Source organism: Aegilops tauschii, chromosome 5 (assembly GCF_002575655.3).
Source record: "Aegilops tauschii subsp. strangulata cultivar AL8/78 chromosome 5, Aet v6.0, whole genome shotgun sequence".
Classification (NCBI taxonomy): Eukaryota; Viridiplantae; Streptophyta; class Magnoliopsida; order Poales; family Poaceae; genus Aegilops; species Aegilops tauschii.
Genome location: NC_053039.3, coordinates 12,306,695 through 12,321,428, shown reverse-complemented (window position 1 = coordinate 12,321,428; position 14,734 = coordinate 12,306,695). Strand labels below are relative to the sequence as shown.

General features: G+C 43.1%; 1 protein-coding gene across 1 annotated transcript; it reads right to left on the bottom strand.

The window, feature by feature from the left end:
* Positions 1-13,036: 13,036 nt before the first annotated feature.
* On the bottom strand, positions 13,037-14,457 carry LOC109780563 (uncharacterized). The gene has a single exon (XM_045228104.1). The coding sequence runs from the start codon at positions 14,448-14,450 to the stop codon at positions 13,446-13,448; it is 1,005 nt and encodes a 334-aa protein (XP_045084039.1). The 5' UTR covers positions 14,451-14,457; the 3' UTR covers positions 13,037-13,445.
* Positions 14,458-14,734: the final 277 nt, after the last annotated feature.

Here is a 14,734-nt window from a genome sequence, read left to right as displayed (position 1 = left end):
TTGCCCTCAAACTTCTTTGACATTGATAGAGATTTTGGGTGATCTGTAGCATGCCCTCACACGGTCGCTCGAAAGTTTGGTCTACATGACCTTATCTTCTTGTACATCCTTTTCCCTCAAAACTGAATCCATGTTTCTTCACTTCTTATTTGTTTGTTCCAGCTAGCTCTCCTCTTGCTCGCATGGCCATAGACATGTATTTGTGTAAGTTTACGACCAGCTATATAGCTCCATGTTATGTCATCAATGTGACCTCGTATAATAGCTGATCTGTCGCATGACAACATGTAGTTTCCCTTGGCAGTAACACAGCACCAGGTCTGCATAGGATTATGAACCCTCTAACTCTTTAGTTCATTCAGCCGCACCATGCATGATCTTGGTGATGACGCTATTATTTTACATGCCTCTTGTCACACAGTTGTTGGCAGTAATTAATGACACTAGACAGTGCTGGTGAACCAAGAACAGAGAAACAAGGATGTTGGTTAACCTAGTAAGATGCATCAACGATCACGTAACATGCATGATATGTGCTTATATTGATCCTAGTACTTTTATAAATCCTTCTTTCTCAAATTGCTTTTTCTTGCAGGATATTCCTCAAATTCCTAAAGAGGCACCAGAGGTTCAGTGCTGGCAACACTGTCGTGTGATAACAGTTTTACATGGCATTAATCTCTACGGTGTCCCTGTTTACCCCTTAATAGTGTGAGTTCTTACTACGTCCAAACAAAGTATCTAAATGTTGCTAACCAGAAAATCATAAATTTTAGCCTTTATTCTTCATTGGATATCTTCTTTTACTTCGGTAGTGTTGCAGATCACAATCTATATTTGAAAAAAAGGAACATAATACATTTCCATACTATATAAAAGAAAAGGGTAATTCCCATGGCAAATTGGATCATGTCTGCTGAATCATCCCTAGATTTCTAATCCATGGGATCTTACCGAGCCTGTTTTATGGAGAATATATAGATGAATATGATAATCGAAATTATTCTCCAAAGTGAAGCAGCCTGTCCCATTTGGTATGGCTATTTTATGCATTTTTTCCCAGCCATAAATATTGGGCACCATACCGACATGGGGACAGTCAACATAACACATAGCATAGATGAAAGACGATTTAATAATGAACTTCAATACAATGTCAGAATTTCTATGTCCTTTCATATTGCCAGAGAGACATTTTCCCCCGAGAATAGCAAGAGATCAAGAGAGGAATAAATTCTCTTCAGTGCCATAAATGGATAACATATAATAAGTATATGCCGTGAACAAACATCAAACATTCAGCTGAGAAAATACATGGAAACATATTATAAGAAGTAAATAAGGGAGTCTACAACATTCAGTCAACGGTCGTTAGTTACTGTATGTGTAAACACATGTCAAATAATAGATCATCTATTATGCTGGTTCTTACGTGCAACCACATGGGAAACATGGAAAAAACCTCTGGTGCCGACAAATGCAATCATTGAATACAATCAATATTGTGTGCACTACTGAAGATACTATTTCAGCATGTAAACAGATCTCGAATTCTCGAGTAGAATTTACGGCATAAAATCTTAATCATAACTAGGAGCTAGAAAAATGAGAAGCGTATAGAAATCAACGAACATGTATGGGCGTGCAGGAGTATAAAGAGATCACAATTCATTCATACAACGACGACAAAAACTACTACTATTCTAGGAGTACGAAAAATACCCTGATACACCTGGTTGTAGATGAACCAAATAAGAAAAATATCCGGATTTTTTAGCAATTCAGAAAAAAAAAAGTAAAAAATGTTCGAAACTTTTCAAACATACTTGACCTACTGTCGTACTCGTATAAAAATTACAACAAAGAAAAACTCCCGCAAAAAATATGAGCGAAAAAATAAATTTTCTACGACAATATAGAGTGAATGGTACCTCTAAAATAGTGTTATTGTTTTTTTGCCACAATACCACCGAAGCCATTTCTTCGCAAATTATTTTTTGCAATTGTAACACTTGAGAGTTTGTTTCCAAAACAATTCATAATTTTTTCACCATATATGCAATTACATTTTTATTTTCAAAAATGGGTGCACCTCCCCGCCCGTTCCATTCGTTCCTCTCTTACTATACTACTACTATAGTACCACTGCTACTACATTCCTGTGTTTTTTTATTTCGAGGTTAACAGCATTCTTCCAACTTTTTTTTTACAATGCCGGACCACTATAACAACTTCTTCCAACACCAAAGCTCGAATCAAAACCAGGTGTACCAGCCAAACCGCCCACTCGATTAAGTGCAGTCTGAGTTTTCACAATACAAAGGCCCGACAACGCAAATGCCTTCGCGTGATTGCAAAATTTACGAGCTGTCATGGTGTCACCAACACCAGGACAGTTCCGACATAGCACCACTATTGCTCCCAGCGGTACTCCGCGTGGGATCCCGCCGATGTTGTCCTAACATAGGTGTTGTAAATCCCCTTAGCAGCAACACGACAAATATATAACTAGATTTGCAGTGAATATGAACCATCTATCTTTCCTTCATTGAATTTTACTATGCTCTTGGCGATGAATTTCTCTTTGTTTGCATGCCTTTGTCAAATATAGCTATAGCAATAATGGGATTAGATGGTGTTGGTATGCCAGGCGTACTACATCAAAAACATATATTTAACAATCGGATGTTGGTTCCCCATCCTGGATCATAGGATTAGAAGATAGGTTCAAAATTTTAACTCATGGCATTGAGGCTCACTCCATTACATCATTACCTTAGGAGGGAAGACAAGTCAATGAATGATTGTTAAACCTCTAAGACGCATCAATGATCGTTTAAATGCTAGTAACAAGAAACAAATACTTCACAGTTTCATAGTGATTAGTTCGAAAAAACCCTTCAATTTAATTAAGCACATGCAACAAACTGGATATGGAACCTTCAGTTTCAATGACAACCACATTGACGATGTAATAAGTATATGCTGGTAAAACACATCAAACAATCAGCTGAGAAGGGAAGAAGGGTCATCTAATAAAGACTAGAGTCTTCAACATACAATCAGTACAAGTTGATCTTTACACCTGAACAGACATCAAATATTCAGCAGATCATCTCATCAACAGTGCTGCAGGTTCTTACGTGTAATGCAAACAGGGGAGCATTGGCGGAGCTATGTACAACGCTGCAGGTGCCCCCCCACCAATAATCACCGTCCAGCTCCACCATTGCAGGGGAGACATGGAAAACACCTCTGCCACTAACAGATGCAATCATACGATACAATCAGAAATTGTGTGCACTACTGAAAATACGGCGGAAAAGATCAAAATCGGAAGTAGAATTTACACGAGAAATTCATATGCATAATTTAAACAACATATATAGCTGGTAGCATGCAGTAGAGGAAATGAGTTCGAAAACAGCCTTCAAATTTAGCACACATACAGCAAACTGGATCTGGAACTTTCAGTTTCCCATATTACAACAGCAAAGAAACATTGACCAGGAGCAAACACAAACAACAAAGACTCAATTAAACGGATGGAAATCTCTATGATCTCTACACCTGAACGTACCACTGTACATAACTAGGTTTACAGAGGATATGAACCATCTAGATTTCCTTCATTGAGTTGCACCATGCCTTTATATAGATATGTAGGGTGAATGCGAGAAGGAGAAAAAACCATTATCATTGAATCCAACACAACAACGGTTGGATCACCAATCACGAGCAAAAGGAAAATTTGATCCATGAGCACTTCTCCAAAGCTTTGGGAAAGGGGTGTCGGAGATCCGTTGATCTTAATTGGGATGAGCTTGATTTTGGGGAGCATGGCCTTTCCGACCTTGACTCCCGCATTACCGAGCAAGAGGTTAAAGATGCGATCAATCAAATGCCCAGTGGCAAGGCCCCCGGTCCGGATGGATTCACCGGCGCCTTCTTCAAACGTTGTTGGCCCATCATTAGGGAAGATTTCATGTGTGTCATCCTCTGTTTTGATAGCCTCAATCTGGCCAATTTTACGTGGCTCAATTCAGCGAACATTGTGCTCCTGCCCAAGAAGGAGGGGGTGGAGGGGATCACCGACTACCGACCTATAAGTCTCATCCATGCAGTGCCAAAAATAGTTGCTAAGGTGCTTGCCAACCGGCTTGGGCTACACATGCATTTGCTCATTTCCAATGCCCAAAGCACGTTCATCAAGAGAAGATGTATCCATGACAATTTTATGTATGTGCGTGGGATCGCCCGCATGCTTCACAAAAGTAAAACCCCAGCGTTTCCCTTCAAGCTTGACATCAGAAAAGCCTTTGACTCGATCAGGTGGGAGTACATTCTCGAGCTCCTACAAAGAAGGGGGTATCCTCCTAGATTCCGCGAGCGGATCACCGCTTTGCTTCATAGTACCTCCTCACGGATCATGCTCAATGGGGTGGCCAGCCCCCTAGTGTCGCACTATTGTGGTCTCCAACAGGGCGATCCCATTTCGCCGCTTTTGTTCGTCATTGCGGTTGACCCGCTCAAAGGACCACGATATCGCCTAGAGGGGGGAGTGAATAGGCGTTTTAAAAACTTCTACGGATTTGGCTTTATCCTAATACGGAAATAAAGTAAGCGGATACTTTTCAAGCACAAATCCTAAATATACTAGGCTCAACTAAGTGCACCAACAATTTAATGTAAATGAGGTGAGCACAACAAGAATACTAACAAGCACAATGTAGTTCCACAAACTTACTTGAGCAATATCACAAGATATGTAAGTGTATGACACAAGTTAGCAATTCACACTAAACACAAGATATATCAATAGTAGCAAGTATGAATTGTGGGATATAAAGTGTAGGCCTAGATAATCTCTTCAAGGAAATAGCCAATACAATATAATGAGGACAACAATATATAGTGAATGCAAGGTCAAGAGACCAAAGTAAACCACAAGTAAGGAGATAGGGTTAGGGATAACCAAAGCCACGGAGACGAGGATGTAACCCGATGTTCACTTCCTTGGAGGGAAGCTAGTCACCGTTTGGAGAGGAGGATGTTACCACGAAGGCACACCAATGCAACGAAGGCTCACCCTATTCTCCTTGAGATATCACCACGAAGGTGATTCCCAACCACTAGTGGTAGACCTTGAGGCGGCCTCCAAACCTTCACAAACTTTCCAGGGAACAAATCACAAGTTGACTCCTCACCGGAGCACTCCTACCGCCTAGGAGTGTCCAACCTCCAGGAGTAACAAGAGCAAGGGGGAAATGCTTTGGTAAAAAAAAAGAGGAGTGGGTGTATGCTTGGATGAAATCTCTCTCAATAACTCTCACAAATCTCTTCGGGGTCTAGCACGAGAAGGCTCAAATCCCTCTCTCAAATCCACCAAAAGCAACTAATGCTATGGAGGGATGGGAGAGGAGAGTAACAATGGAGGAGGTCAACAAATGAACCCTAGATCCATGGGATAGTTTTCCCCCAAATGCATTAGAGTTTAGAGGCTTGGGGGAGGAGGCTAGAGCTCAAAAGAATGGGGTCGATGTGAAGTTCCTCTCTCAAATTGGTTCACATGAGACTCGCAAGATTTTACCTCGGTGACCATAGCCTCATGAGCTAACTTTAGCTTACTATAAGAGATTAAAAGATCCTCATGAGTGCCCAAGAGCTTTTCATGGCATTCTTCCAATTTCCCATAGTTGCTTGTTAGCAAAGCAAGTTGATCACATAGCTCAACATTATCTTTCGAAATTGATGCTTCACATGAAACCGAGTTATAGCACAAACATCATTATCAATAGGAGAGGAGCAAGTAGCAATTAGAGACTTCTCATGAGTTGATTGAAGCTCCTCATGAGACTTAGAGAGTTTTATGAGCTCTCCCTTGACACTATTGCATTCAACGAGAAGGATCTCAAAATCCTCTTTAAGTTAACAATGAGTAACTTTAATCTCTTCTTTTGAAGACCTTAAGTCACTACGTGTTTCATGAGCCTTAGCAAGTTCATGTTCAAGTTGTTCACTTTTAGCTTGCTCGTTAACAAATAAATCATTAAGTTTTTTCAAAGCAAGCAAGAACATCTTGGAACCTTTTGTAAGTATTATTGTTAGCTCTATGGAGTGTTTTCCCAATCTCATGGAGATTTTGAGTCAAGTCATCATCATCATCCTCATTACAACTATCATCATTATCACTAAGATAAGATGATACCTCGTCATTACCTCTTGCCATGAGGCACATGTGAACCAAAGGGGTTGATGATGATTCTTTTGGAGAAGAGAGTTCTTCATGAATCAAGCATGCCTCATCTTTCTTGATTTCCTCTTGTGGCACACCACATGTTGGTGAAGTGGAAGATGTGGAAGTGTCTAAGTAATAGGAGGTGGAAGTAATAGAAAGCTCTTCATGATATAAAAATGTGGAGAGCTCCTCCATTAACTCCTCCCAAAGATGATTATATTCATCAAGATTGGACCCACCATATATTTCACCAAGTTTATTCCAAGCCTCATGAGCTAACTTACAAGCTGAGATTGACTTAAACACTTCAAAAGTTATGGTTTGATGAATGGCAAGAGAAACATCACAATCAAGAAGCATATCCTTGATAGATGGAGAAGGACCACCCTTTGCAATAGAAATACCTACAAGAACAATTCGCAAAGCATTTGGACCCATGCCCCAAAAGCGGCAAAACATGCGAATTCTCCATAAGTGATAATTTGTACCATCTAAATCAAAGGTGTCATTGTGTACTAAATCACTAGTCGACATCGATACTCTCTAGGCGGTAAAGCCTAATAAGGAGAGACCTAGCTCTGATACCAATTGAAAGGACCACGATGTCGCCTAGAGGGGGGTGAATAGGCGTTTTAAAAACTTCTACAGATTTGGCTTTATTCTAATGCGGAAATAAACTAAGCGGATACTTATCAAGCACAAATCCTAAATATACAAGGCTCAACTAAGTGCACCAACAACTTAATGTAAATGAGGTGAGCACAACAAGTATACTAACAAGCATAAGATAGTTACACAAACTTACTTGAGCAATATCACAAGATATGTAAGTGTATGACACAAGTTAGCAATTCACACTAAACACAAGATATATCAATAGTAGCAAGTACGAATTGCGGGATATAAAGTGTAGGCCTAGATAATCTCTTCAAGGAAATAGCCAACACAATATAATGAGGACAATAATATATAGTGAATGCAAGGTCAAGAGACCAAAGTAAACCACAAGTAAGGAGATAGGGTTAGGGATAACCAAAGCCACGGAGACGAGGATGTATCCCGATGTTCACTTCCTTGGAGGTAAGCTAGTCACCGTTTGGAGAGGTGCATGTTACCACGAAGGCACACCAACACCGCAAAGGCTCACCCTATTCTCCTTGAGATATCACCACAAAGCCGATTCCCAACCACTAGTGGTAGACCTTGAGGTGGCCTCCAAACCTTCACAAACTTTCCGGGGGACAAATCACAAGTTAATTCCTCACCGGAGCACTCCTACCGCCTAGGAGTCTCCAACCTCCAAGAGTAATAAGATCAAGGGGGACATGCTCAAGACTTGCTCAAAGCACAAATTGCTTTGGTAAAAGAGAGACGAGGAGTGGGTGTATGCTTGGATGAAATCTCTCTCATGAACTCTCACAAATCTCTTCGGGGTCTAGCACGAGAAGGCTCAAATCCCTCTCTCTCAAATCCCACCAAAAGCAACTAATGCTATGGAGGGATGGGAGAGGAGAGGAACAATGGAGAAGGTTAAAAAATGAACCCTAGATCCATGGGATAGTTTTCCTCCAAATGGATTGGAGATTAGAGGCTTGGGGGAGGAGGATAGAACTCAAAATAATGGGGAAATCTCATATCCAAAAGCTCTACCTCGTTGGGGAAGAAGGGTACCTTATATAGTGCCCCGTTAAATCTGCCTGTTATGCTCAGAAAAACGCAGCCCGGAACTTCTGGGAAAGCCAGGAAGTTCTTGCACCCGGAACCTCCGGAAGGCCCGGAACTTCCGGTTTCCCTTCGGCCAAATGTATGGAAACTTTCGGTTTAGCCCGGAACTCTTCCTGGAACCTGCCCGGAACTTCTGGGCTGCCCGGAACTTCCGTCCCCACAGAAAACAGCCAGCATGCCGAAAGTAAAACATGCATAACTTTTTCATACGGCTCCGATTTTGATGATCTTGGGCTCGTTTTGCAGCTATTGAAAAGCTCTGGGTCCTCACATAGAGAACTAACCAATATAAAAAATGGATGATGGAGTCAATGCAAAGGTTTGAGCATGGAATTTGTGGAACCCTTTTTGGCTTGGGATTTTACTTTGGAATGTATGGTAGGAGTGGAATTGTGTATAGAAGATGTTGACTTGATAAAATCCATCACGAACCCCTTTGATCCCCTCTTAATAGTGCGGGATCCCTATAACTCAAGAAACATAAAAGGGCTACACTAGATAGCTCCTAGAAATCCATTCTTGGGCATATATGTACCTTTTGTGATGGTCATTGATCCATGCAACTACAACCAAAGGAACTAATACCTTTGACTAGAACATTCCACTTGAGCTTAATGTTGACATTTATTCTTGGCTGAAGATGGAAGCCTAAACTTGATCGGGTCATTTGATGAAGACTTCAAATAGCTCCCCCATAAGCCATGCGGGGAGAACTTCATTGTATCCCATCTTCATATGTCCATCATGTGATCATCCACTAGCTTCAAGCATGTAATACTTCAGGATGCTTATCTTGAACTTGCCCTTATTAAGCATGATCGCCGTTACTTGATTTCATCCTCTCATGGATAATAGGAATCTCCATCTTGATGCAAGCCCAACCCACAAAGATATAGAAAACACATAGTATGGGTGAGTACACATAATGTAATTGACCATTACGTACCATACCACAAAAACCCATGTGGTAGATTTTTTGTGCTTGTGTGTTGATCATATTTGAATTCGATCTTCGATATTCTTCTAGGTCACATTTATTTTTGCTCCATGATTAATCTTGATGTCTTGAAGGACATATTGAACTCTTAAGAGGTACAATGAATTCTTCACTTGAATTACGTGCTTCAAGACATAATCATACACGACTCAACATATGAGAGCATCATACTTCTAATCTTCAAGCCATATGGGAATTCTTATCTTTAATCATTCCCTCGAGAACTTGATCCATCATGATTCAGTCATTGATCTCAATCTCGATGAATGTAGATGGCATTCATTTCAAATTCCTTCAATCTTCTTATTGCATTACCCATGGAACAAACTTTCATATGTCTCTTGATGCCTTTCACTAGTAGAAAAAGGGCCTTTAGTCCCGGTTCATAAGGGCCTTTAGTCCTGGTTCTGGAACCGGGACTAAAGGGTCGTTACTACAGCCTCCCCCTTTAGTCCCGGTTCTTACATGAACCGGGACTAAAGACCCTCCACGTGGCCGCTGCCTGGAGGTCCACCTTTAGTCCCGGTTGGTAACACCAACCGGTACTAAAGGAAATTTTATGATTTTTTTTGAAAAAAAAAATTTTGAATTTTTTTTTGATTTTCAAATTTCTGAATTATTTTAACCTCTAATCTCTAATCACCCCTCATCATTGCTCAATTTAACCTCTAATCTCTAATCACCCCTCATCATTCCAAATCATCTAACTTCCCGGACGGTCACCCATCCTCTCACTACTCCAGCCTGAGCACGCTTAACTTCCGGTTTCTATTCTCCCTCGTTTCCAAGTCTGCACTTGTTATTTTCCTAGCTTGAGCATGAAGTCACACATTTCACTGTTTGAGTTTGAAACTATTGTTCTAAAAAACAATAATTATTTAGTAACACTAATATTTCTTGAATAAGTAGTTTGACCATAGTTTGACCACAGTTTGACCACAGTTTGACCAGATTTGACCAAAATTCAAAAAACTGAAATAATTATTTAGTAACACTAATATTTCTTGAATAATTAGTTTGACCATTGTTTGACCACAGTTTGACCATAGTTTGACCAGATTTGACCAAAATTCAAAAAAAATGAATTAATTATTTAGTAACACTAATATTCTTGAATAATTATTTAGTAACACTAATACTTCTTGAATAAGTAGTTTGACCGTAGTTTGACCAGATTTAACAAAAATTCAAAAAAAAACAGAAATTTGAGCATAACTTTTTTTCCCTTTTAGAATTTGAGGATTCTAAAAATTTGCAAACAGGCCGTAGGCGGTCAAAATCGGATGCGGATTTTTGTGCTGAACATTTTATATTATACGTTTTTTTCTGACATCGTATGCAAAAGTTATAGTCGTTTTACATTTTCCCTACACTTTTTGCAAAACATGTCCAAATTTAAGTTTTTAAATTTTCCTAACTAGTACATGTAGTAACATAACTACATCTGGAAGGATTTTAATTTTTGAAGTTTTTATCATTTTCTTTTGCTTTTTACAAAACTGAAAAGGCGATCCACCGCGGGGGTAGAGTTTGAAAATGGGACCTTTAGTACCGGTTCGTGCCATGAACCAGTACTAATGCCTCAAACCCCATTAGTACCGGTTGGTGGCTCGAACTGGGACTAAAGGTCTAACCTTTAGTACCGGTTGGTGCCACGAACCGGTACTAATGGGCATCACACCCTTTAGTCCTGGTTCGTGGCACCAACCGGGACTAAATGTCCCATTTGAACCGGGACTAATGCCTGTACGGTGCCCTAGCCGCTCGAACCGGGACTAATGCTCACATTAGTCCCGATTCATAATGCAACCGGGATTAATGCTCTTTTCTGGCCGAACCAAAGCCCTGTTTTCTACTAGTGTTTGTTTCTTCATAGGAATTATCATTCATTATCAAGTCACAATGCATATGTTTGTATTGATGGATTACATCCTTCAATTCATCAAATATTCTTCATGCATTGCCAATGGGACTTTCCTTCAAATGTATAACTCAATGCAAACATTAGTCCATTAGGATTGTCATCAATTACCAAAACCACACATGGGGACTACATGCACTTTCACCCGCTTCAACAAATTCTCAACCTTGCGACTACTCATGGCTTCTTTCAAAAGATCAGAGGACAGAGGGCAATTTTGTGCACTTTTCTCTATGCCGACGATGCGCCGTCTTCATGGCCCCTTTTAGGAGAGATATTGAGAACCTTGCGACAATGCTTAACCACTTCGGTGACGTGAAGGGCCTATGCACAAATTTTGCGAAAAAGTCCGGTGGTCCCAATCTGATGTGGACACCTAGATCTGGATGCTATCCTTGCTAGTTTGCCAGCAATGCGGGCCTCCTTCCCCATAAAAATCTGGGCCTACCACTATCAGTGTGGCAACTTCGGACAAGTGATTTTCAGTTTCTTGAGGACAAGGTAGCTAAGAGACTTGTTCCATGGGATGGTCAAAATATCACTTCCTCGGGCTGATGCGCACTCATCAAGTCAGTGCTAACTTCACAAGTGATCTACCACATCATTGCTCTCAAGCCGATTCAAAGCACCCTAAATAACTGCAAAAAGATCGAAAGGGCCTTTCTATGGCCGGGCACTGAGAAAACTTCTGGTGCGAAGTGCAAGGTCTATTGGTAATTGTTGTGCCGTCCTACCGATCTTGTGTCGTCCTACCTCACAAACTTCGCAAGGGCGCTGAGACTTCGATGGTTGTGGTTCAAACGGAAGGAGCCAGCGAAGATGTGGGTTGGGTTAGAAAACCCTTGCGACGAGCTTGACCGGCGTCTCTTATATGCATCCACGCACATTATGTGGGGTAATGGGGCTCGCGCACCTTTCTGGGACTCACCTTGGATAAATGGAGAGAGGCTCATTTTTTAGGCATCCACCAGAAAGAAATGGAAGGTTAGGGAAGCCATGCAAGGTGACGCTTGGTTGTCTAAGATCAAGCTCCTACTAATTGGATGATGAGCCACATTCGACAAATTGTGATCTTATGGGATCGCTCACGTGTGATCCGCCTTCAGGAAGACACTGATGACGACATCATTTGGAAGCATACGGCTAGTGGCCACTACTTCTCCACCTCCGCTTACAAAGCTCAATTCCATGGAACCACTCACTCACCCATGACCTATGCGGTCTGGAAGCCTTGGGCTCCTCCCAAGGTCAAATGTTTTACCTGGCTTGCTATTCAGAACCGGATTTGGACTGTGGACAGACTCGAGAGGCGTGGTTGGCCAAATTGTGGGTTATGTGTGTCCCCTCTGCAGACAAACCAAGGAATGAGTGAGCCATCTATTCTTCAAGTGTCGGTTCACCTTGAGGCTTTGGGGCATGATCAAGGCTTGGCTAAACCTCATGCACATTGACACTTCTCACTGGACTGATGACGTACCATCAAGGACTGGTGAATCAATATGTCCGAGAAGAATACAGGCAACCGGAAGGCGATGGCGTCCCTCACCATGCTCACTTGTTGGACGATTTGGTGCGAGCGGAATGCTAGAGTTTTTAGGCACAAGTCCACGTTCACGTCCATTATCCTCTCCAACATCAAGAGTGAGGCTACACTTTGGGTCACCGCCGGCGCGAGGCACTTGGAAAACATCATGCCGCGAGAATAGTGGCTTTGTAATAATCTTATTGCTTTTGTTTGTAAAAGCAACTCTTAACTTCTTAATTAATGGATGAAGCAAATCTTTTACCTCCGTTTCGAAAATAAATAAATAAATATAGATATGTAGATGAACAGGAACACTGAAAATATTCTCCTAAGTGAACAAGCCTGTCCCGTTTGGTTTGGCTCAGTCTTCAACATACAATCAGTACTAGTTGATATCATCAAATATTCAGTTGCAGCTCCTCTCATCAACTGTGCTGGTTCTTACGTGTAATGCAAACAGTGGAGACATGAAAAACACCTCTGCCACTGACCGATGCAATCACACGATACAATCAGAAAATGTGCGCAGTACTGAAAATACGGCGGAAAACATCAAAATCTGAAATAGAATTTACACCAGAAATTCATACACATAATTTAAACAACATATGTAGGTAGATGCATATGGTAGCAGTCTAAATAGTTGACAATTTCATATAGATGAAATGAGTTTGAAAACAGCCTGCAAATTAAGTTAACTGACGACAACAACGACGACATACAACAAATACTGATCGACCTGGAGCATACAACAAACTGGATATGCAGAGAACCACAACGACGACAACCAACAAGTACAACAACAAAGAAACGCTGACGAGGAGCAAACACAAACAACACTCTAGGCACCAAACTCTTATTAAACTGGTCGAAATATCTATGATGAGCCGCCTCAAACTGACTGAACCATGCTGGGTAATTAATGGTGGTACCAAATGCACGGCGAGGTGTCTGAGGGCGCCGCCCATGGCAGGCAGCGGTCGATCTCGTCGGGGACCAAGTAACACCACCGGCCGGCGTCGGCGCAGGAATACTCCTTCTACTGGACGACACTATGTGGCCTGCGAGTGTAGACGTCGTCGAGGAAGTAGATGTAGCCCGGGCTGCCGGCATGCCCCGTGTCGAAGGCCTTGGAGCAGGCCCGGCCGACGAAGAGGACCTGCCCGCTCAGCTGGTACAAGCGCCAGGAAGCCGGCAGTCCATCCTGTTGCTTCTGTAGGCTGAAGACCTGGAACCGGCAGGTCCCGCCTCTCGCCGGCGAGATGAACCTTTTCACCATCAGCAGATCGGCACCCGAGGCGGAGGGCAAGAGGTAGTGCGATACGATCTCCCCGGGTGCCGTTTGGTGACCATGGGCATGGAATTTGTAGGCGTTAGTTCGAATGGTGAGCGAAGAGGCGCCGTCTCCAGCAGGGGCGATTTCCGGCTTGTAGCAGACGAGATAATCCTCGGAGTCGACGGCGCAGAACCATCCGTCGTAGTAAGTGAGGTCTTCGGTGCTGCGCCGAGCCGGCCCCATCCCCACCGGCGGCGACAACCAGCAGTCCATGCCCGGGCGCCAGAACGCCATGTTCGTCTGGCTGGAGGTGATGGCGGCGACGAAGCAGGCGCCAGACGGCGGCTCGGCGGACATGACGGCGGCGCGGATCATCATGGGGCACGTGATGTCGCCGGAGTTGAGCGGGATACGCACCCTCTCCGGCAGGGCGACGCGCTCTCCAGTGCGGAGGTGAAGTAGGGCGTGGCCGCGCCATGGCTCGGCCGAGGTCACGAACCAGCCGCCCGGAGCGGACCCGCAGAAACGCAGCCCGCGGCCCTCGTCGGAGACGGACGGGCGTGGATCGCCGAAGCCGCCGAAGATCCGGTAGGTCTCGGTCTGGGCCGTGGACGGCCTGAGGAGGCGCGGCAGCGGGGGCGGATTCTGCAGCGAGACCCGCCGCCAGTGCTTGTTGACCGCGGACGCCCTGACACGGTCCACGATGCACGACAGGAGGAGCAAGATGCGGGCGAGAACGTCTTGGTGGAGGCCCGCCGCCGCCGCCATGGCAGGGACCGGGATTCTAGGGTAGGAAAGCTGCTCGTTTGCGCAGAAAGTGGGGTGGGGGTGAGAGTGAAGGGGATCCGCCCCGTAGGTTCTGTTTTAACGCACGCCTGCGATAATCCCGAGAAAAGATTGTACCATAGCAGTTTGGTCCCTGGCAATCCCTTTTAGACTACCCACAGTAGGAATAACATAGATAGTAACATCACACATATCTAGATAAAGTAGATGATGTGGCAAGAAATAAATGAAGAAAGAGAGGGGAGTAGTAACATAGCTAGTTACTA

What these genes read in the sequence shown, in the direction of transcription:
- LOC109780563 (XM_045228104.1), bottom strand. Translation starts at nt 14,450, where the DNA reads ATGGCGGCGGCGGCGGGCCTCCACCAAGACGTTCTCGCCCGCATCTTG.